Here is a 23266-nt window from a genome sequence, read left to right as displayed (position 1 = left end):
ACTCACTTATTCTAAGGGTTTTAAAAAATAGATTCCCTGGGATTTTTTTTCATAGGCAATCATATCCTCTGTGAATAAGGATGAAATTGTGTTCCTTCCTTTCCAGTCTATATGCCTTTTATTGTCATTTCCTGTTTTATCGCACTGTTCATAAGCCTTTTCTGATTATGCCGTAATGTCTTATCTCTTCCCTCTTCTCTGGGAGTATGCTGAATGGGAACAGAAATCACTTTTTACTGAACGGAGAATTATTAAAACTGAAGAGAAAATAAAAAAACAATCACAAGAAAAACAAAACCAAAAGAAAAAAGAAAGAAAATGGCCATTTTTTTTTTTAAATGACCTATTGAAAAAAACAAGAGAAAAATAGTTATGTTTTTACTTAGGCATGTTTATGAAGATTTCTTATTCTGGAATTGACTTTGGAGAGTTTACTCCAGTCCTTTCTGGGTAAAGAGAATGGCCAGCAGAACTGAAGTGTAAAGTGGTTCAAAACCATAGCAACAGAGCATCTTCTGGTTTTTTCAATAGAAAAGACCGTTCTGTGCGAGGTGCCCCCGCTGCCACCACTGCAGTGTCTGTGTGTGCTTGCAAACACTCAGCGAAGCCCTGGCGACAGTCCCCTAATGTAGGGGATGGGCGGTGCCCAAGGTGTTGCCTAAGAAACATGGCGAGTCACGGCCTCCTGTTGGCATTTCGCCCCGGGGAGTCTATGGCCTTGACTGTGTATCCGGGCCTGGTCTGGTGGAGCCTGAGGGCATGGAGAGCAGGTGCCGAGCCACCTGTCTCCTTCGGTGTATCTGTGTATAGCAATTTGAGAGCCGAGATCGTCTGGAGACAGAGAGCAGGCGGCCCATTGAGAGAGACCAGCACTGTCAGATTCCTTTTGTCCTCACGCACTTACTGACCCTGCAGATGTTAGGACACACCGTTACCAGAGGTTCGATTCTGGCCTGGGCCACGTTAACACTGCCCCTCGGTCCTTGGGGTGGGTGGAGACGGGGAAGGTGATCGGTGCGTGCTCGCAAAGCATGCTGGGTGTGCGGCACCGCGGCGGGCCCCTCGTGTTCACCTGGCAGCAGAAGCGTAGGTGGCTCACAGTTCTAAGATGCTCTGTGTGTCCGTGTCCCTTTGCTCACATTCTGGGCTGAGCAGCGTAGGGACTGTCAGCGCGAGTGCTCCCTCTGTCAGGTGACTTACTTGAGATTTTATGAGAAATTAAGACTAAAGTTGGAAAACACACACATGGTGAGTGAGGGTGTGTGGACGGGGCGTGTGCTTGCTGACACCTGTGTTTAGTCCATATTTAGCTGTCTTTCTTTTGTCCATACATTCACCTATTTGCTTGTTGAATAATATTCAGAAATAATTATTCCATAGTGTTTCAATTTTATTAAAATATAGTCAATACTGGAAAATAGGGGTAGAGGTAGGTGACCGCCAGAGATGGCTCCGGCGGTTTTAAGTCTGGGTCGTAACTCGTTTTGTCCTTAGTGTCGCTGTTTTTAATGCAAATGCAACTCGGTATTGTTAACAAGGGCAGTGTCGTGACATGCAACTTCCTACTTAAAGATTTTGTCTCTTCTTTAGTGCCGTATGTAGTGAACTTGAATTTTCAACTTACTTAAGCCATGCTCACAGTAACACGTAGTGTCCCATCGGCGCTCACAACAAGCCCGGGAGGTGAGACTGGTGTCCCTTTGTTGTTGATTAGAACCTGAGCTCGGGAGATTGGAGCTGCGTGGGCACTGCCATGGGCACACTGCCGTCCGGCCACTCCGCGGTCTGTCCATCACCTGTCTACTTGAGCATGGCCTGGTGCAGAGTCCAGGGCTGCATGTCATTGACATTTCTGAACTTTAGTCTTTATGTCCCGAACATCAAGATGGGGATGCTCTCTGATCCTGTGGTTAGACAGGTAATATTCTGCAGAAGCGAAAACACCCATGGCGTAAGGGCCGCGGTGACTATTACTTTTTCCATTTAAAACATAAGAAGCGGGCCATATTTCACCTTGACCTTTAACCACCTATTGATTTGCAACCAGTGACTAATCCTTTAGGGCACTTGGCCTTTTGCAAAGCACTTTCTTGTGCACATCACTGAAGAAGGTTTGCAAAATAAATCATCTTTGCTGAAAACACTCTTTCAAGAGTGTAGAAGGGAGTCAGGGGGCGAGGAGCATGATCCGTCGTTTGGAAGCACCTTAGTGTGGGGCTCAGTGACGGCCCCCCCACCTAACTCCCCGGACTGTGGAAGGACGCTTCCTATTTCCGGAAAAGCAAAAATGGCTTTCAGAAAGCTGAACTTTTTGCAGTGGTGTTTGCCTTGGGTCTTGTCACTTGGGCCTGGGTGTCGTATATTTTTCAAGGTGAAAGTGAGAGCGGACAGTTGTGGGGTGGAGTGTGCGGGGCAGGGTCGTAGCCTGGCGCCTCCGTTTGAATGGCCAGAGCAAGGAGTCCTCCTTTTTCAGAATTGCAGAGCAGGCCGACGCCTCGGGGTTTGGCCGGGCTCTGCTCGGCAGAATATTTTGCAGGTATGGTGCATGTTTCGCATATTTTGTCTGACCCTCTTTCACTTTCTCTCCTTGAAAAATTTTCCCTTTTAGAAAAGTTTCCCCACTGTAACTATACAAAATTTTTCACAATTTGCAGAGGTCCATCAGCATCCTGAAACTTAACTTTGGACCTCACAGTTAAAACAGTGCGTTAAGGAGCTTGGACTATGGTGTGGAAGAAGGTTGGACTCGAAGGCTGGACAGACCAGATTCTGACTCCTGCAGGTGCTCAAGTGCAGTGGCCGGGTGCTTACTTAGCTGTGGGATTTGGGGCAAGAATTATTGAACCCCAGTTTTCTCCATAGAGAAAAACAATGCAAGTGTTATATCTTGCAGGAGTGCTGTAAACATTAAAGACAGCGTATGTAAAGTGTGTCAGGTGAAGCTTAGTAAATAAGAGTCACCCAAAAATACTAACTGCCGCTGCTACTGTTTGTGAAGCATTTACGTGCTCGATAAACTAGTTTTTGTACCAGTGCGTCCAAGACAAATGTGTGGTTTTTAAAGTTTCTCGATGGGGAGGGACTGTGTCTTTCTCAGCTTTTTATTTTCCCATATCATTTTGGATATTATTTCTGAGTAAATGTATTAAGTTGAACTTTTTTGAGCTAAGTAATGTTTGTCAGTCAAAAAATGGACACTGTTGAACTTGAATTTTTTTAATATGTATAAGCAATAATCTTAAACCAAGAAGCTACTTTTATATTTTGAAAAATAATTGATTTAGATTTTTCTGTTTAAATTTTAAGTGATATTTTCCTTACTGAGACGGGCCAGGTTTAAGAAGTTTGTCATACTTTGTTACATGCCTCATAGCTTTTAATCATCAAGATTACCCAGTTAGCATAAAGTGCAGTTTGGATTTTGTTATGTAGTTGTTACCACAACTGGAGTTGAGTGGGAGTTTAAACCTTTGTAAACTCAAAATTCTTTTATGATGATGGAATATTTCATGTTTAATACTCTTGGTCCAGAGTATGTGTTCAAATATTTTACCAGGTATGTGTTTTTTACAGGTTCATATAATATATAAAATGCATTTCTGTTCCAAGAAAAATATAAGTGGTAAACAGTTGGGAGAGAGCTTGCATATTTTCCTTTATTATCCTGTCTGATGATTAATGCATTCAGCCCTGTTCAGCCTCACGTTTAACCAGGTTAGTGTTTAGCTTTGCTTAGGCTGTTTTCCTTACGAGGACAGGAACTACCAGTCCTGTGCCCTGCCTGTCTTACAGATGGAGTCTTTGCATTGTTTCCAGGTCACGGTGTTTAATGTAAGGTCAGATTTTCTTGTGAAAACAGATTTTGGATTAACTATATCTGTGCACTGGCACATACCCCTTCACACCTGCCTGTGCCCTTAAACTCCAGCAGCCCGCTGAGGCCGTTCTGATATCAAGAAGCACGAGGGCTGAGGCTCTGCTTTGCAGCGTAAAAGTGCGAAATCAAAAATTCTGGGCGCACAGTAGATCTGCAAGGCTCCCTCTCACGGGGACTGTGAGGTTCTTGGAAAGAGCATGTGTGACCTTGGACGAAGCCCTTGATAGCTGAGTCTCTGGTTCTCATTAATCTACCTTGCTTTAGTATTGTGAGGATTTCCAACTGCAGCCTATGGGCCTGTTTTTGTAAATAAAGTTTTATTGAGACACGGTCACGTCCATTCCTTTAGTATTGTCTGTGGCTGCTCACGTGCTACACCAGCACAGTTGGGTGCTTGCGACCGAGAGGACTGTACGTCTTGCAGAGAATAAAGTATTTATTTTCCGTCTCTTTAAAGACAAGGTTTGCTGACCCCTGATATATTGCAATAAAAAAAAGTGGTTGAGTCTCAGCTCTGCCACTCAATAACCATGTGACCTTAATCAGGTTTGTAACCGTCATTTCTCCTCTACAAATGTCATTTATCCATTCATTCAGCGACCCTTTGCCCTTGCCCGGTGTTAAGCACTGTCGTAGGCTTGGGAAGTATGGCAGTGAGCAGCATAGACGCAGACAGCTGCCCCTGCGGGCCTTGCGTTCCAGTGGAACACACTGCGTGAGTGTGGTGGCGGCGCTTCGTGCAGGTGCGCTGGAGCATCTCGGCCTAGGCCGTCGCAGGTGGAGTGCGTGCTCAGCGGTGTTAGCTGTTCTCGTCAAGCTACGTGGAAGGTCTTCACTGTGTAAAGCTCAGCAGAACCTCGGTCAGGGTCGGAGCTTCCATGTTGCTGTCGCCCTCGGTCGGGATAACTCCTTTCACAGCCCCCACCGAAGGCGGACATGTCATCACCTGAGGCCCTTTCCGGTTCTGACTGTCTAAGATTCCAGAGTAAAATTCAGAAGACTAAAGATGGGCTGGAAGAAAGTGGGCTGTGTGTTTTGTTTTGTTTCATTTTAAGAGCAGGAGAAAAACCTCCATCGCTGTGACCACTGACAGGGACTTCAGGTTGTCTGGAGGAATCTTTCGTTTCCTATGGTGTTTATGTCCTTTTTCCTATGAAGCTCGCCCTTTGGCAGATAACTGTGTCAAAAATATTTATACCTAAGAGCACATAGGATGTAAAGTGATCAATTCAGGATTGTTTTGTGTAATTTCAGATGAGAAAACTAAGACTCGAAATCTGTAGTTTGTGATCTGGCACAGATTAATAAAATTCATATATACGTTTTGAAAAATACAAAGGAAAAATCACTTGTGCTGTATGTGAATACGTATCATTCTCCTAGAACTTTCATTTTTAGAATATTTAGTAATTAGCAGTATGTTTGGCTGATAAAAAAAGGTGAAGTGGGAAAATACGCTTGAGCAATTTTACCAGTCGGGGCATAACCTTTAAAAATCTAAGCTTAATATTATCTATGACTTTTAATGTCTGTAGTGTTCCAAATTCATGAAATTCCAACTAAAATACTTTGAATAGGTAAAAGGGCAGACTGTAGTTTGAAGCTGTTGCTGATTAGCCGGTGTTGGGCCGTGTGTTTTGAAGACAGAGCCTTGTGTGAGTAAAGCTGCTCGTTTTAGGCTCGTGGTGGAGGCGTTATGCTGAGTGGCGGGTGGGGGCCCCAGTTCCAGGGTCGGACAGATCTCGGCCCAAGCCCTGGCCCTACCGTGGCCCAGGGAGCGACCTCGCGTTCCCCCTCAGAAACGGGACGACAGGAAGTCCTACCTTGGGCATCCGGGGAGCGTCAGGTCAGATCATCCACGTAGCGTGAGCGGGGCGGGCCAAGCCCGAGTGAATGCGAACTGCGGTTGTTGTTGGTTGCACAAGCGAGTTCTGATGTTTCCGCTGAAATCTAAACCTGGGTCATCAACTTGCTTCTCTGTCTCCTAATGGAAATCTTTTGGCTTCTTAAGAACAAAATACTGGGGCTGGCGCTTCTGGCTCTGGGTCTCCGCGGTGCTGGTTCTGGATGGAGACGGTGTAGATGCACGTCTCCGTATTCCTGAAAATCCCGGAACCGGTATGTAGGACAAACGCGACAAGACCCAGAGGTGGGGAGAAGCCGGCAGCCTGCCTAGGGACCTCGGGACTCCGGACACAGCCCAAGGGTGAGTTCCCTGGGTTTCCTGTTCACCTCACAGCTCAGACTGGATGTTCGAGAAGCCGTCAACCCAGGACCTCCCATGGGTGCTGACAGAAAAAAAACCCAACGGAAGCCTGCCGGAAGGACCAAGAAGGAGGCAGCTTAGCAAGACAGGCTTTCAGACAGTCACGGCCCTGCTTCAGACAGACACCCCGGGAGAAATGTAGCCCCCCTCGTCAGCTAAGGCCAGGGGGAGCCTAGACTTAAAGCTTCACTTGGGTATCAGGACGTGCCCCTCATCTGCACTGGGTGGTGCCAGAGGAGACGGGTGGGGAGCCAGGACCTTCCCCCGCCGCCCCGCTCACCAGTAACAAGGTACCCTCGCTCCCCCGCACTGCCGGTCGTTAGCGGAGGCCGCGTGGGAAACCGGAACTTCCACCTGTTCAAGAAAGATGGGTATAAAACTGGGGTTTGACCTTCTGCCCAGCAGTGAGGAGGCACCCCCCCACCCCTCACCCCTTGGGTGTCAAAGGAGGCTGAGCGGGGGACCTGGACCTTCGCCCCCATGTGGCAGCATCACGACCCCCCTTCCCCGCTGTCATGGCGATAGAGGAGGCCAGCTCAGACAGGAGGTTTAGTTTACTTAAGATCCACCGTCTTATAACATTATACCCCAAATGTTTTGAGAACAATTAAAAATCCTGTGTTATACCAAGAAAATCTCAGCGTGAATGATAAAAGGCCGTCAACAGATGCCAACCCCTGGATGACACAGATGTTGGAGCTGACAGGGATTCTAAAGCATCATTCTTAAAAGTGCTCCAGTGAGCAGCTATGAAAACTTGAAACATATGCAGTAGAAAATCTCAGCAAAGAAGTAGAAATTTTAAAAAAAAGCCAACGGAAATTTCAGGGCTGAAAAATACAGTCTCCTGAAATAAAATTTAAAAACTCAGTTGGTGGATGCCGTAGCGCAATGGAGAGGACGGAGGGGGACAGTCAGTAAACTGGACGATGAAATCGAAATTATCCAGTCCAAACAGCAGAAGGCGAGTAGACCAGGAAACAATTTGACGGGGACACGTGGGACCGGGATAGACGGCCTAACATTCTGTCAGAGGCCCCGAGGGAGAGAAGAAAGAGGGTGGGGCCGGAAGAGCGCTCAAAGGGACAGTCTCCCACATTTGTCACAACATAAACCTGCGCACTCAGGAGGGTTGAGACTGGGTCCTGTCGCCCTGGTTTAGCTTATAGATGGTAAATGACCTACATCTTGGAAACTTTCATGATCCCATAACTCATCTGTCCTATTAAAACAAAAGATCTTGTGTTTAGTCTTTTATTCTTAATGACCAAGACCTGCTTGCCTTGTCTCAGTCCAGGTTACATCACTCAGCATTTTCAGTAGAAGGATAACCAGATAGTCTCGTTGCTATTGATCTTAATGTTTCCCTAAACCAGTTACAGACCCAGTAGAAACGGGTGCTTGTGTCCACCAAGAGCCATGTGCGCGGATGTTCACAGCAGCCTTGTTCATAGTAGCCGAAGAGCCGGAGACACGGAGTGTGCCGCGCGAATGCACCATGGCGTGTCCACACTGGGCTGAGACGCAGCAGTGGAGGGGACGAGCTGCGTGATGCGCAGCATTATGTCGGGCGGGAGACCAGACACGCGAGACGGCATGCCGTATGGCCCCGTTTACCCGCATCCCAGAGGCGCCAGAAGTCACCTGAGATGACAGAGGCTAGAGTGCTTGTTACCATCAGGGGTTCCCAACTGCCGGGGGACGCACGGGAGCCTCTGGGTGCTGGGATGTTCTGTCATCTTGGTCTAGGTGGTGGTTGCCCGTGTGCATACGTATATAAAACTTCTCTAAGCTGCACATTTAATATCTGTGCACTTTAGTAAGTTAAATTTTAAAATAACGTGTATGTATGTGTCCTGAAACAAATCTCCATATAAGATCTTTCTGGTGCCGTCAGGACAGCAGATAAACTCATGAACTTGGCCTTCCAGGCCTCCCACGGTAGGCCCCGCCCTGGCCTGGTTGCATGCGTTCCTGTCTGTGTTCCCGTGGCACTCCTGGTGGCGCTCCTGTGACGCCCCCGTGACGCCCCCGTGGCGCTTCACGTTTCCTCAGCTCTGGATGGGATATTCGTGAAGTTTTCTGGTCGTCTCTGCAGCCTCTCTCTTCCTGTCCCCCACCATTCTGACTTTCAAGAGCAATAAATGTGTCTGTTTACCCTTTAGTCCCCAACAGAGGATCTGTCACGAAGTAGCTTTCTTTTAAAAGTTTGTCAAATGAATAAATAGTTGTAGGCTAAAGAGTTTTCAGGGGTTCAGGTGTTACAGACAGAGAAATCAGTCATGGAGAAAGGACCTGGAAATGACACTGTGTTCCCGCCTTTTGCCGAGGGTAAGGAGACAGGGCCAGAGGCCTGTCCTGCGGGTCGGGACTGGACAGCTTAGTACTGGAGGCCGATGGCACACGGTCCCCTTGTCCCTGACTACTTCTCGGACCAGGGCCTGCCCTCTCGCCATCCAAGTCTGTCCCATTGGCCCCTTCATCGCCCCTTCTCAATTCCGAGCACCTTCGACTACACTGTGACGTCTTCCAGCACAGTTAATGTTATCTCAGCCATTATCTCTTTCTGAAGACCAGAAATATCCTCTTGCAGTTTGTATGGTGTAATTTTAAAAAGCACGAATTTTTAAATTGAACAGACCCTGGCTTTGCCGCCCGCTCAGGCCTACCACCGAGAGTGAGTTGGTGGGCCCTGACCAGCCTCATTTTCTTCATCCAGGTGACAAGGATGCTGATTCCTGCCTCTCAGAGCCGTCGCGAGCACCGGGTTTGTGCGTAGAACACGTTGGCATAATTGATGTGTGTTCCCTTCCTCTTCCGTGTCCCATTCGCTGGCAGAGCCAATGACGTTTGTGACAATTGGGTGTCGTCTTTATTCACAGACCTGTTCCCCTCATGGTGACAGTGGAGAGTCCACGGGATGCCCTTCAGAGGCTGCGACGGGCTTTCCGCCAGTCCATCAGGAACCGTGGGTGACAGGCCGGGGAGAGGACGGGAAGTCGGCTCCCCCCAGGTTCGCCTGTGCTCAGAGCAGGGCCACGCGGAGGCCTGGCCCTCCTCACAGCTGTGCCCACACACGTGCGACACTCCTCCCAAGGGTCCGCGCGTGGCGTGAATCCGGTGCCGACCGTGGACGTGCGTGTGTGTCCTCGCGCTCTGCGGGTCTTTGTCTTAGCGTCATGGCTTCGTCGTTCAGCAGTTTCCATGGCTGTATTTCTTAGGGGCACGGGGCTCATCCTAACACAACGGGCAGTTGACATTCGTCCACGGGTTAAAAATTAAAGACTGAATGTGTTCTGGACAGCGCTCTGTTTGTTCAGGCCCTGAAGCACGACGTCGCAGATGATGCGTTACGGGTGGGACTCAGCCCTGAGCACAGAGGTGGGGTGCACATTTTTAAAACCTTGCCGTACGTGTTATTTTTGCCTGCGTGTGGCTCTGCGTGTTTGTGTAGACGCCACGACAGCTTTTCCGAGCTGCCGTTTTTTCTGCGCGGACGCGGCGTGCCGAGCCCTTTCTGGCGTTCCTTGCGCTCAAGTCAGGTCCTGTGGCACCCTGCTTAGGGGCGCCGCGGGGTGGAGGGGGCCCAGGTCGTGTGCACTCGGGGCCATTGGGCATAAGTTTGCTTTTTGATTCATATTTTAAAAACAGGTCTCATGTAGCTCTTCAAATATTTCACTGGTCAGCTTTTGACATTTTGCTTAATTAAACTGTCTTAAAGAAATGGCAATAATGGAAAAAATAACACTGTGCTTTTACTTTTTTATGATTCAGCTAAAGTTCTTTACAAAGAATGCAGCAAAAATGCCATAAGGAGAAGGAGAAATCAGATGTTACGAATGTCTGCCATTTAAATCAGATGTTACGAATGTCTGCCACTTTCTAGAAGCCATCGTGTGTGCCGTTGTCTTTTTCCTACCATCCACTTAATAAACGCCACCCTCTGCTTTGCAGGAGAGGTTTCTGCCTGTTTTTGTACGAGACCCAGGAGACTCATCTGAGTTCACGTGCCTGAGCGGGTGGCATTGCTACGGTCCTGGTCCTGGTTGTGTTGAAGTCTGAAGAAGTTGAGGGACTGGGAGTTGGGGACAGTGGTGTGTGCCAGGTGTGGCACAGTCCTGCAGGAGGGATACGCTTGGTGACTTTGAGCCTCACTGTCCTGAACCAAACTCCTAGAGATGTTTTGCATTCCAACTCAGTGGAAAATACCTTTGTGACACCCAGCCCTGAGGGGTCTAGAAGGTGGTTGAAATTGGCCAGTGTGGAAGCAGGTGCATTTGTAGCTGTGCGGTGACTTAACGTTTGTTCATTCATCCACCAGATACTCACTGAGTTTCTACCATGCATGAGCCGTTTCGTCCTCACTTAAAAACAATTCCTTTTTTTCAGTCCGGTGAGCAGAATATAGTAAGCGTCTTTAAAGCCAGCTAGTTGTATTCATTATTTAAACAGAGATTTTATCTGCTGGGTGAAGAATTCATGAGAAAATTGCACTGAATTCAGATGCAGATGCTTGCTAAAAAAAGTTGGTTGTTCATCTTCCTGGAATTTCGTAGTTGAACTTAAAACATTTTTATTAATCACATTGTTCTTTGTACTACTGGGTACTGTAAGAGTCTCAGTCTTTCTGTCCCTGAAAAGCGTCTTTGTTTTTCCGTAAACACTTTGAGAACACTGCGCCTTCAGCCCGTGAGTTTTAGGGCAGATCGTAGCGTCCTTCTTCCCCGTGAATTCTTTTCTGAGTGCACCTGTTTTCATAGCTGTTACAGGTTCATTTTTGACTTGCTCATCTTTCCCAGAGTGTTCAGCCTTGCAAGGACTTGGAGGGCAAGGTTACCCGTGGGACACAGTCCCTGAACAAGTCTGGGTCCGTCCTTGGCCCTTGCTGTGTCCCTGGACTGGCACTGTCAGCCCTTCGCCGATGGTGGCACTGAGGCTCTGCACTGTCTCATCGTCGGTGGCAGCTGGGCGAAGGTTTGTGCCGTTGGTTATCATCTTTCCCGCCTGCACACCTGTCACCTGTTGGGAGAACGGCCGGTTCCTCCTGACCGACGTTTCAGAGCCTGCTCCGAGAGCAGCTCTGACACATTATAGCTGGTCAGCAAAACTTTACCGTCAAAGGCCTTTAGCTCCTAAAACCTTAAGCTGCAAAACTTAGGCGGGAAAATGCGCAGCCTCTAATAATAAAAGACAAAGAAAAGCCCTCAGATTACGTTTTTTGTTTATTATTAAAAAGCAGCTTTTAAAAATGTGTGCACTTCTTGGGAGGATGCAGTGAGTAGGCAGTTCTGAGGGGGGTGAATTGGAAGAAACCTTTTGGGGCAGTTTGGCAATGTGTATCAAAGAGATTTAAAGATGTTTATATTTTTTCTTGCGGGAATTCTTTTGGAAATTTCTCCAAAGGAAATAATCAGTGATATAGTAAAACTATTATATATATGGATGTTCATTATATTGTTGGTTAAAATTTAGAAATGATTTAAATGTCCCGAAAGGGAAGGTTAAATAAGGTAGGTTGTGGTGATGGAATTGTATACACCATTTAAAAAATCACATTTTCAAAGAATTTTTATTATATGGAAAAATATAAAATAGCATATGTATACATATGTAATATCAAGATGACTCTATTTAAAAAAATATGTATGTGCTTAATACCTACAAGTTGGGGGGCGGGAAGGACGACTGAAGATCTGCCTGGGTTGGACGTGTCCCCATCTCAGGGTTGGGGCTTGGCCCCTGAGGAAGGAGCCAGATCCCAGACTTTGAGCCGGGTCCGTGGTGAGATCTCACGCTGAAATGGACTCATTCTCATCGGCTGCGAAACTCACCTTTCCTGGTTCTCCTCTGCTGCTCGGCCCCTTTGCCCCAAGCATAGCGGGACCGAGGGGCTCAGGTCTTCTCTCTCATAGGCAATGCCACCCCCGTCAGCTCACCAGAAACTGAGATTGAACCTTTGAGCCCTCTTTCTCTTACCAGCCAGCATTCTAGAAAGCACGTCCTGTCCGATGTGCTCTTAAACTGCATCTCACTCAGCCTGCTTCTTGAGTCCCCACTGCCACCACAGTGGTCCTGGCCTGTGACTGCAGTGCTTCCTACAGGGCTTTCTGGTGCCACTCTTGCTCCCTCCCAGGTGGTTGTTTATGTGGCAGTCAGGTCACCTTCTTAGAAATCCAGATTGAGTTATTTCATTCACCTGCATCAAATCATCAGTGGCTCATTTTATACCTAGGAAAAAATCTAAATTATTTTCCTCACCTTCAAGACTATATTCAACCCTACTGAATCACCTCGGGAGTTTTTAAAATACATACATGCAGATGTGTATGTGCGCCTGGACCATCGCCTCCGAGATTCGATCTCCATTGAGTTTTTTGAGGTGGGGCTTAGGGTGTGGCTAGTTTCGAACGCTCCCCAAGGGATTCCGGTTCACCGGAAAGACTGAGAACCAGCAAGTTGTAAAATGTAGCTCCTCATCATCATCTGAAGGGCATGTTCAGACGCTGTCTGCTGGACTTGGCCCCTAATTCAGAGTTTCTGATTAAGCAGGCCTGGGGCTGGGCCCAGGAATTCGTGTGTCTGAAGAGCAGGTTCCCAGGTGATGTGTGGCTCTGCTCCAGGCACCACGCTGGGAACCGCGCCCTGGGGTCGGGCTCACCTCCCTGCTCATGGCCGTGCTACTGGCTTCCTGTCCCTGAGGCACCTCTTTCACCTGGGACTCTGCCCCTCCTAGTTCCCTTTACCTTCGCTGGTTTTGGTTTCCCCTGGATCTTCGTCTCTGTCCCATCTGCATGACCCAGGGCTCGTTTCTTAGAGTCTTACCTGACCCCCCTGTCTGAAATAGAGCCTCCCTGTCACTCTCTATTTTTTTCTTTATAAGAATTACCATCTGTGAATATGTATTTTTTGTTCGCTCATTTCTTGCTCATGCACTCTCACTTCCCCCTTCTCTTCCCCCTCCCCCTTCACACACATTCTTTTTCTGCAAATAGTTATTGACATCTGAGGGCAAGGCAAGGGATGCGAGAATGAGCGAAATGTGTTTCACGCACTTGAGGACCCCAGAGTCTAGTAGGAGTCAGACAAACAGCTGCTCTGTACACCATGGACCTCATACAGCCGGACCCCGTAACCTGAGGGTCACGCCCTGGGAAGGACAGCCAGGGACTGTCATGTTCATACCGCACGCTCCACAGCATGCGGGAAGGGGAAGGGTCTCCTGCCGCTGTGGTGGGCCAGGGGCGTGTCCCTTTAGAGAGAAGCTTAGTTCTCAGGACCGCGCTGCTCCCACCTTTATGGGGCCGTTCTCGCCTCTCTCGCCCGCGCTGCTTTCTTCCTGCTGGACCACCGGAGGGGAGTGGAGATTGTGCGCCCACAAGACTCTTAAGTTAATGAATCAAATTAACCCCCAAATCACTTTGACCTCAAGGCAGAAAATTCATTCCATGTTACCATACTCTAGTGGAAGGCCTGAATTCGCTGGGATAATACAATGCCCACAAGAGATACTCTGTATTTGAATATTAATTCTATCTCATTATCAAATTCCCAGGGAAATATTAAAATCCAAAGATTACATTTCATTTTAAATTAAAGTCCAAAGACATTTGAGTCATTCTCTGCCTGGGTGAGTTAAAATTCAAAGAAATTGAAGCACACAATGCGTCCTACCGTCCCTACTCTGCCTTATCCCCACCAGGGCGCCCCGAGCCCCCTCATCAGGTTCTTCTGACAGCTGCAACTCCTCTCGGCATCTTGAGGATTCACAAGCCCCAATACCAAGTCACTAATGTGCCTCGCTCCTTAAAATTAAAAAAGGTCAACGGGGCACAGGTTTATCAAAGCACTGCCTCCCCCACCCTGCCCCTTACAGCAAAGTTAGAAAATAAGCCAGTCCCATCCTCTAATACTTACTTAACAGAAGCGTGTCCCCCAGAAAGTAGCACTTAGGATCTGTTGCCAGGTAGCAGGCCATAGACGGAAATGTGACACCGTGGACAAGGGGGTTGTTGGAAAAGTCTTGATTCCTCCTTCGCCAGGACTTCGGGTCGTGGGGAGTTGGTGGCCTCCGGCATTTGGGGGCAGTCTCTCACTAACTGCTCGGATCCCGCTCTCCTTTGCATGAGTGATTCCAGGGAGCCAAGACCATGCTTCTCTCCTCCTGGGTTTTGTAGGCCCCAGTCACAGTTCCTGTTCTAGTAACAAATAAAACATTTACCCCTTTCCTAAAAGTCGCTTTAATAGCACTTAGGACTAGGTGCAATTTTCATTTCTGTTTAGATCGTTTTATCCTGATCTTTTAGATAATTGTTTCCTCTTTTATATCTGGGTACTCTGTCCTCTAAGACGGGGATCCCCAACCCCCCGGGCCACAGACCGGTATAGGTCAATGGCCTGTTTGGAACCGGGCCACACAGCAGGAGGAGAATGGCGGGCCAGAGAGCGAAGCTTCACCTGGATCTGCAGCCGCTCCCCAGCACCAGCATCACCGCCTCAGCTCCGCCTCAGATCCTCAGGCACTAGATTCTCAAGGTGCCCCGGTCCCTGGTGCCACAAAGGTTGGGGACTACTGCTCTAAGATGTCAGCTTTTCCTCCTAACGACAAAAAATCCCTCATCTTTCATCTGAACCAGCCTATTGCTTTCCTTCACTGTCGTTCCTGCTGCTTCTGTTCTGCTGGTGAGACCGAGACACTTTGCACATTGCTCCAGCTCCCCTTGGAGGTCCTGAGCAGCTTTGTCGTCCAGCGACAGAATGCTCCAAACAAGACCTTTCTAAACTGCAGGATTTCATTGAGTGTATCGTTCTGCATCAGTGTAAGGAGCCAGTGACAGTGTCCTTGGTTTTTTTCTCATCTTGGGATCTATTTAAATTTTCTCTTAGGTGCGATATTTGTTATAGGTTTTTGGCACATAGCCTTTTTCAAGTTAAAAAAGTTCTCTAGTTTTCTGAGAATTAAAATCATCAATAGGTGCTTAAACCGATCCTTTTTTCTGTGATAAGAGGTAATTATTAGTACATTAATGAGGATAACTGTACTGTAGATTTTCTGATCTCCATTAAATCATGGTGAATTTTTTAGTATGTTTAGTTAATCTAATATTTTTATGATTTTTCAGGGACAAGAGGGTCTGTGTTCATAAATCAAACGGGCCTGAAATTTTCTTACGTGTCTGCCTTATCCTGGTTATGGAACCAAGTCATGGCAGCTTCGTAAAATGAGTTGGGAAAGGTTTCCTCTTTTTCTGTTGTTTTGGAACAGCTTATGTACACGACAGATGAGATATCTAGTCCTTTACAATTTGGTGATGCCCACTTGGAGAGCTGTCATTTTTGTCAGTCGTCATTTTTGTATCTTTAAGTTACTTAAATTGAAATATTTAAATTATTTTATTCAAACTTTTTATTCATTGTGTCAGTTTTCTACTTTTCTGAAATATCTATTCCATCTAGATTTTCAATTTTTTTCATAAAGTTTATAATATTTTATTATTTTACCTATGTTTTTTACAGCTTTTTCACTCTTCTTTTTAAAATTGATATCTTTTTTCCTTCATCAGTGTTTCTGGAATTTTCTTATTCTGGCGGTAATCACTAGGAACCAGTTTTTGGTTTGGGTTAATCTTTCCTGTTGTGTTGTGACTCTAACAAAGGTAAGTGACAGCAGGCTTCTCTTCAGAAATGATGCTTAACAGGAACCAGCGAAATGACATCTTTAAAACGCTAGAAGAAAACTGTCTATCTAGAACTGTCTGGCCAAAATAGCCTTCAAAATTGATGAGGGCAAAACACAGACATATCCAGACAAATACAAGAGTTTAGAGAATTTGTCACCATTTGTTGCGCTCTGAGAGATGCTGAAGGCTGTCTTGCAGGGCGAAGGAGAATGTCGTTGCACGGAAACCTGATTCTCGGGCAGTCAACTGTGTGGGTCGACATAAAATACCTTTATCCTCACTTCTTAATTTATTTAAAATAAAATCGAGTCTTTGAAGCAATCATAATAGCAACGTATTTGGTGGTTTTTCTTATATAGAAGTCAAACATGTGAGAACAGTTGCCCACATGGCAGGTGGAGCATGGTCGTCAGATTCTTCCATTGCTCGTGAAATGGCGTACAGTAAGCTCTCACTTAATGTCCTTGATCAGTTCTTGGAAAATGCGACTTGAAGTGAAGCAATGTACAACGAAACCAGTTTGACCCGAGGCTCGTTGACATAAACAAGAGAAAGTTCCTACGGCATATTTCCGGTCCCCGAGCATCACCAGACTTCTCGATAAAGACCTACAACACTTCTGATACTAACATTGAAATAAATGCAAGCCATAGATACATTTTAAAAAGATTAGTAGTAAGAGAATTACTCTCCAACCTGCTTACCCGGGGTCCCAGGTGGCTGGATCCCATCCTAGTAGTTCAGGGCACCAGGCTGGACCCCACCCTGGACAGGACACCGTGCCATCACAAGGCTTACACGCTCGTGCGCGCACTCTCTCCCTCCCTACTCATATCGGGACAATTTAGACACGACAGTCGACCTGAGGTTCACTTCTTTGGGATGTGGAGGGAAACCAGAGTCCCCAGAGAAAACCCACGAAGACGCGGGAAGAATGCAGACTCCACACAGACAGGAATTGATTTTTTCCTCATTGACATTATAAGGAAACAGTGTTAAATGAAATGACATTATTCGAGGACCTGCTGCAAAATGGACTACAATGGCTCTTAGGAGGAACCAGGTAGCCAGCACCTGGACGGGACTTCTGACCGCCAGACGTGCGAGAGGCGGAGCTTTGTAGTTGGAGCCACACGGTTGTGGTCCTTTGTTTCGGCAGCCCTAGCAAACCGGCACAATAGCCAGAGCAGTTAAAACCAAAAAAGGTGGAGGATTATACTGCATCTTCCATGATTTACGATAAAGCTGATGAGCAAAGTGTGGTATTGGCATAGTAACGGTGTGTTTATATCAGGAGAACAGAGTAGAGAGTCTAGAAATAGACTGAATGAGGAAAAGGTGGCCTTTTCAACAAATGACTGGAGCAATTACATATCCCTACGGGAAATAAAAAGAACCTCAAACCTTAATCTGGCACCAAACTCAAAAGTTGATTTATAATGGAAATAAACCCAAAACCCAGAACCATAAAACTCAAGACAATCTGGATGTGTTGGGGTCAGCAATGATTTCTTAGGACACAGAGAGCACTAATCATGAACAAAATGACGAATCGTTCCTCTCAATTGAAAAGTTATGCTCTTTGAAGCACACTATTAAGAAAATGAAAAGGCAAGCCCCAGTATAGGAGAAAATATTTGCGATCCATATATCCGGCAGAAGACTCATTCATTTTCAAATTATGTGAAGAACTCTTGCTACTCAATAAAAAAGAACAGCCCAATTAGTAAAATGGGCAAAATACTTGAACAGCACTTCATAAAAGATTTGGGAATGGCTCATAAGCTCCTGAAAAGATGCTTCCCATCGTTAGTCATCAAAGAAATACAGCTGATGTCACCTTAGAAAGTCTTATACCAAGTGCAGGTCTGAGGATGGCTTCGTCTCCAGGTAGGGACCACACCCATGTCGCTCACACGTGGACTCACACTATTTACTTCACACGTGGACTCTAGCGATCATTTTATCTGTGCGTTGTTTTCAGGGGCTGTGTTATGAACACACGTTGACCGAATGTGTTGGTTCGCCTCCGTTTACTGTATATTTAAATAGGAGATTCGGTCCTGCGTTGGGTAGTGTGCTCTTGCGGATGCTGCTGAACTAGGCATTGGCCATCTGACAGGTGAAAGATAGAGTCTCGGTGTGATAATCGCCCTTCTCTTTCTGCGAAGAGTGGAGCACATTCTGTTATCTCTACGGTCCACCTGCATTTCTTTTTTTCTGTGCCGTTTCTGTTCATGTATTCATCCATTTTTCCATTGGATTGTTGGTCTTTTCTCTTTTTAGAATTTTTTATTAAAATATTAACCCTTTGTGATATCTTAAAAATAATTTCTCCAGTTTTCATTTTGACTTCTTTTAAAACCCGTTCCATATTGCTTCCGGATTTTGAGTCATAGTTAGAAAAGTTTTTCCTACTCCTAGCTTAGAGAAAGAATTCACTACGAGTACTAGTAAACTTTAAGCTCAGATCCGTTTGGAGTTTATCCTCGGGAACAGTGTTAGGGTGTGATCCACTTCATCCTTGTTTATGTGGCTGCCCAGTTGCCCCAACATTTTTGATTAAAGTGGGGAAAGAAGTACCACTTTTTGTTGACGTGTCTGTCGTTAAATCTTTGTGGTTTGATGTAGGTGTTTCACGTGATTGCACAAACGATATCACAGCAATGAGTAAGGAGATCGAAAAGGAGAAACAGATCGTCTGTCATCTCTGCTGCTGCCCAGGCTGTTTCCAGTGTGTAAATTTGTCTTCTTTCTCTCCAGGTCAACGAGATGGACGCCATTCACTTGATCCTGGACAACTGCAGCCCTGACGACAGGAACCCCTGTATCCTTGCCTTGGAATCGCTGCGCTGAGCCACGGGGCCCTCAGCGCACCAAGCGCCTTTCCCGTGTTCGTTTGCCGTGTAGCTGGCGCGCGTTCCTGTTTGTTCGTTTGCTTGTTTGCCGCTTTCTCACGTAGCTGCTGGACTGTCTGTCGCTCGTGCAAACTGTGCGGTGTGGTGAGCTGAAGTTTGCGAGGTAAACCGTCCTGCTGAAACGCGCTTTAAGAGTCTGGGGCGCAGACAGCTCATCCGTGGCCCCGTGTGTGCTGCACGGTCGCGGCGCCACCTCTCCAGACTCTGTTCGTGTTCTCTGGAGCAAGTGTGAACGGTTTCACATTTTTTTTGCTCGGACGTTTCTAAGCACTCGGTCTTGTGGAAGAACCGTTTAAACTGTGGTTTGGGACATAGAAAGCGTGAGGAGCACTCAGACCCAGCAGTGGGGAGAGATGTTTCATGGCATCAAACTCTCGTTTCTGAGAGGCCCTGGTCCTGTGACCCTCGGTGACTGAAGCCGGGGCCTCTGACGCTTGCCCTTACCTGGGCTGAAACGAATCCCCTGTACTTTGTAGTGGTGCTGTGGGAGCTGACGTAGGACAGTGCCGTGGAACCAGGGGCCAGACGCAGCCTGGTGGGTTTGAGAGAGAAACTGTTTGACGTCAGGACCTCTCCTGGTGACAGCCAAACTCAGCCCCGTTCCTTGCCCTGGCTCCTGCATGGCCTTGTGCTAATGGCATGTGGGCTGGGGCAGGGAAGACCATTGTAGGGACCTGGAGAGTGTAACCCTCTGGGGGACAGTGGGGATCCCAGCCCAGGACAGAAGAAGGAGGAAGAGGGGCATTTTAAAATGAAATTCCCCTCACTGTGGTTTCTGTCTACAAGAGAAGAGGAGCTGATGAAAAGCGTGTGTTTCAAAGTAAGTAGAAGGAAAAATGCGTATTTGTGCTAAAGATACTGTCATTTGCCTGATTGGCAATAGGAAAAAAAATCTCATTTCAAAGAGCACAAAGCTGTAAGCTCGGTGCAAAAGACAGACCGGGCCACGTGGAGGATTCTCCTTTGGGTTAGAACAGAGCTGCTCCACTGCACTGTAGGCCGTCGCCACGGGCTGTATTTCTTACAGGGCTTTGAAATTATTTAGCTCCAAAAAACGAAAGGAAAAAAAGGAGAAAGCTTCCTGTCACAGGAAAGCAGTAGAACATTCTGGTACAGATGTTGAATTCCTGATAAAAAAAAAGGTGATTTATTATGAGAAGAGAAATTCACCCGGTTTTACTTTCGTATTCCCTGAATTGACCTTCTGGTGAAAAAGGGTCCGATCACTGGTCTTTGGCTTTTAGCAAAGACCAAACCATGAGGAGGCTGCGCGTGTGACTCCTGCTGATGGCCTCCGCTCCGCCCCTCTGGCCGGAGGCCCCTCTGGCCGACGGTCTTTCGTTCATTCATTCATTCGTTTGTTCGCTCCTTTCAAGAAACACACGCGCCCTTACCTGCTCCTGGCAGCGCCGTGAAGCGGTGTGATCACCCTCCCCGCGTGCAGGTAAACTGAGAGTCTCGGTGACTTGTCCTGAAGGTCAGACCCGGAGTTTAATCTCAGGGTTCTTAGCCACTTGTCCACACTGCCTCCTCAACAGTCACTGGGAGGGGACAGTACACGGACAGAGAAACCACTGTAACTCGTTCATGTAGCAGAGAAATCATTCAGAGTTCTGAATTGAAATTGATACGGGTAATCTATATAGATCCTGGTTTTTATAATGATAGTGAAGCATTGCAGACTCCGAGAGTCTCCTCTAAATTGTCGAGAAAAGGTAAAAAATTACATGTTTAGTGTTACATCTATTGAGTAATTCTTCAGAGTTTTATTTATTAAAGCTGCCAGATTTCAAAGGCATATAAAATACACAAAAGATGTATGACAGACATACTGAAATAAGGGTTGAATGATCAGAAACGGGGGTGCGTTTTAGCCTGGGAACTCCGATTTTCCACGTGAGCCATAAATCATAACCGGGCCTTCCCAGCCCCCGCGCGGGTGAGGCCTGATGCAGGTGCTGGGGTGAAAGCCCGCCAGCAGCGCCCACGCTCCCCTCCGCTCCCCTCCGCTCGCGGGCAGGTCCCCCAGAGAAGGGCGCTGCCCTGGCCGTGCCTCCTCCCCTCCCGCTTCCCTCCTCCAGGGCTGGTTTTCCTGTATTTTTATTCATCAGAATAACACATCGGTGTCGGCTCGTTGTAATGTCAAAAGGTGTCGAATGGGGCAGTTCCATCTCTGCCTCTGCGCGCCCCGCTTTTCAGCTCCCTCTCTTCGCTCTTGTATTTGCTTTTGTAAATCTAAGTAACGTGCTCCGCTGACGTTCCTTGGTATATCAGAGTCTGACGTTACGTGTTTGCTTTTATCGTGACCTGAGGATTCTGTGCTTGTATGCCACCTCCTCCTCCCCGCCCCTCGTGCTCCTGTGCAGTTAAGACGACAGATCCCTTTTGCCATCGCCTGCCCTGCTGTCGGGAACAAGCGTCTTCTCAAGTGTTCATTTGCCGTTCGGATCTCACATGAGTGTGTGTGCGCGCGTAAAATGTGCTTGAGCGGACCTTTCGCCCTTTTTTTCATTGGGTTTTCTCTTTACGATGTATTCGTGATAGATCTTCATACATTTTAGGTAGAAGTTGTCAGCTACATGTGTAGCCGATACTTTTTTTCTTCTGTTCTGTGACTTAACGCGTCACTCTCTGTAGTTCTTTTGATTAACAGTTCTTCAGTTTTCGTCAAATTTGTCACTTTTCCTTTATGGTTAGTGGTTTGGATGTGTATCTTGTTAAAGAATTATTTTCCTATGCTCAGATCGTAGTGATGATCCATATTCCGAATGCCCTGCAGTCCTTTGCGTTAGGTGTGTAATTTACCTGACGCTGCCCCTTGTGTGCAGCGTGAGGTAGGGGCCTTATTTCTGTCTTTCCCCACGTGGACACTCAGTCGTCCTCACGTAGTTATTGAAAAGAACACGCACTGTCCACTGTGGCGCCACCTTTGTCAAGTGAAACATCCACACGGGCGCAGGTCCCTCGTCGGCCTCCGTTTCCTTCTCAGTGGATCTCTCTGTCCTTGCACCGGGACCGTAGTCTTCAGCACTGTCACCTTCCAGCACGTCTTCATGTTAGTTGAGTAAGCCCTGCCAACAGTCTCTTCTTTTTTAAGACTGTCCTGGCTATTTTCGGTCATTTCTGTTTTTGCATAAAAGTTTTAGAACCAGTTTGCCAAATTCTACACACACGTTTGTATACTAATGTGCACATGCATGTGCATACATATGCTCACTCAGATATGAACTCACCACCACCAAGAACAATTTAAAACCCCCACATATTGAGTTATTCATTGAAATTGCATAAACTAAAATCATTTTGACGAGAACTGACATCTAAACAATACTGAGTCTTCCACCCCACACAAACATGGTATATCTATTTATTTAAGATTATTAATTTTTAGCTTTTATTCTTTTCTATGTACTTTTATAGCTCCATGGCATGTATTATTTTTGTTACCATTCGTTTAAAGTGTTTTCTGATTTCTATTATGGTTTCTTCTTTGACCTATGGATTATTTAGAAATCCAGTTCTTAATTTCCAAACAAATAGCAATTTTCTAGTTACCTTTTGGAGACTGTGTTTTAGTATAAATGCATTATGATCAGAGATCACATACTTGATGTTCTCTGCCCTATGAAATTTATCGAGACTTGTTTTATGACCCAGTGTTGGGCAGTTTTTTGCAGATGTTCTTTGTGTGCTTGAAAAGCACGTCTGTTCTCCCAGTAGTGCGGTCTGGCACACACACACGCGCACACACAATAAGCCAAGTCTGTAAAACTTAGATTTCTACTGATATTTTCGTCTACTTTGCTTTATCAGTTACAGAGAAAGAGATTTAAAGATATCAGTCTATGATTATATATTTGTCTATTTTTCCTTTTAGTTGTATAAATTTGTCTTTTATATGTTTTGAGGCAATGTTACTGGATAAAGGTTCACAGTAGATCTTGAGCTGTGTCCATGTTGTTATAAAATGATCCTCTTTATCACTAAAAATGCTTTTTGCCTTAAAGTCTTTTTTGCCTAATGTTAATGTAGCTACCCTAGCTTGTTTTTGGTTGATATTTCCATGGTATAACTCTTCATTCCTTTTATCTTCAACCTTTCTGCATTTGAGATGTCTTTATAAACAGCATATAATGGGGGTTTTCTTTTAATCTGGTTTGACAGTCTTTGTCTTTTAGCTATTGGATTTAGCCCATTTATATTTAACGTAATTACTGATCTGTTTATACTTAAGCCCCTCTATTCGTCTTTCCTATTTTGTCTTTCTTTTTTGCTTTCTATAGTTCATTTTCTGTCTTTTTCTACTTTAAAAGTTCTTTATTATTTTTTCCATTTTGGTAGTAATCCCCTAGGAAATTACGACATGCATTCTGAACTAAGCACTGTTGACTGTTTCTCAGACCTTCACCCTCTTCCCAGGTCCTATAGCACCTTTAGCACTTTTCAGCTTTTATGCTGCTGCTGTTGTATGTTTTAATTCTATTTCTGAAACCCCATAAAATATTATTGTTTTATGAAGTCTGTTCAT

At 46.2% G+C, this 23266-nt stretch overlaps 1 protein-coding gene and 1 long non-coding RNA gene across 2 annotated transcripts in view; both read left to right on the top strand.

The window, feature by feature from the left end:
- The window catches only part of ATXN10 (ataxin 10), a 136967-nt gene that overhangs the window by 89142 nt on the left and 24559 nt on the right, over positions 1-23266 (top strand). The window contains exon 10 of the mRNA XM_039863191.1: positions 18584-18647. Coding sequence (XP_039719125.1) covers positions 18584-18647 — 64 coding nt within the window. The remainder of the gene's footprint in view (positions 1-18583; positions 18648-23266) is intronic.
- Positions 18655-23266, top strand: part of LOC120602879 (uncharacterized) — a 28202-nt gene continuing 23590 nt past the window's right edge. The window contains exon 1 of the long non-coding RNA XR_005652889.1: positions 18655-19558. This is a non-coding gene — a long non-coding RNA (uncharacterized LOC120602879). The remainder of the gene's footprint in view (positions 19559-23266) is intronic.

Source organism: Pteropus medius, unplaced genomic scaffold, assembly GCF_902729225.1.
Source record: "Pteropus medius unplaced genomic scaffold, Ma_sr-lr_union100, whole genome shotgun sequence".
Classification (NCBI taxonomy): domain Eukaryota; kingdom Metazoa; phylum Chordata; class Mammalia; order Chiroptera; family Pteropodidae; genus Pteropus; species Pteropus medius.
This window is presented reverse-complemented; position numbering and strand designations above follow the sequence as displayed.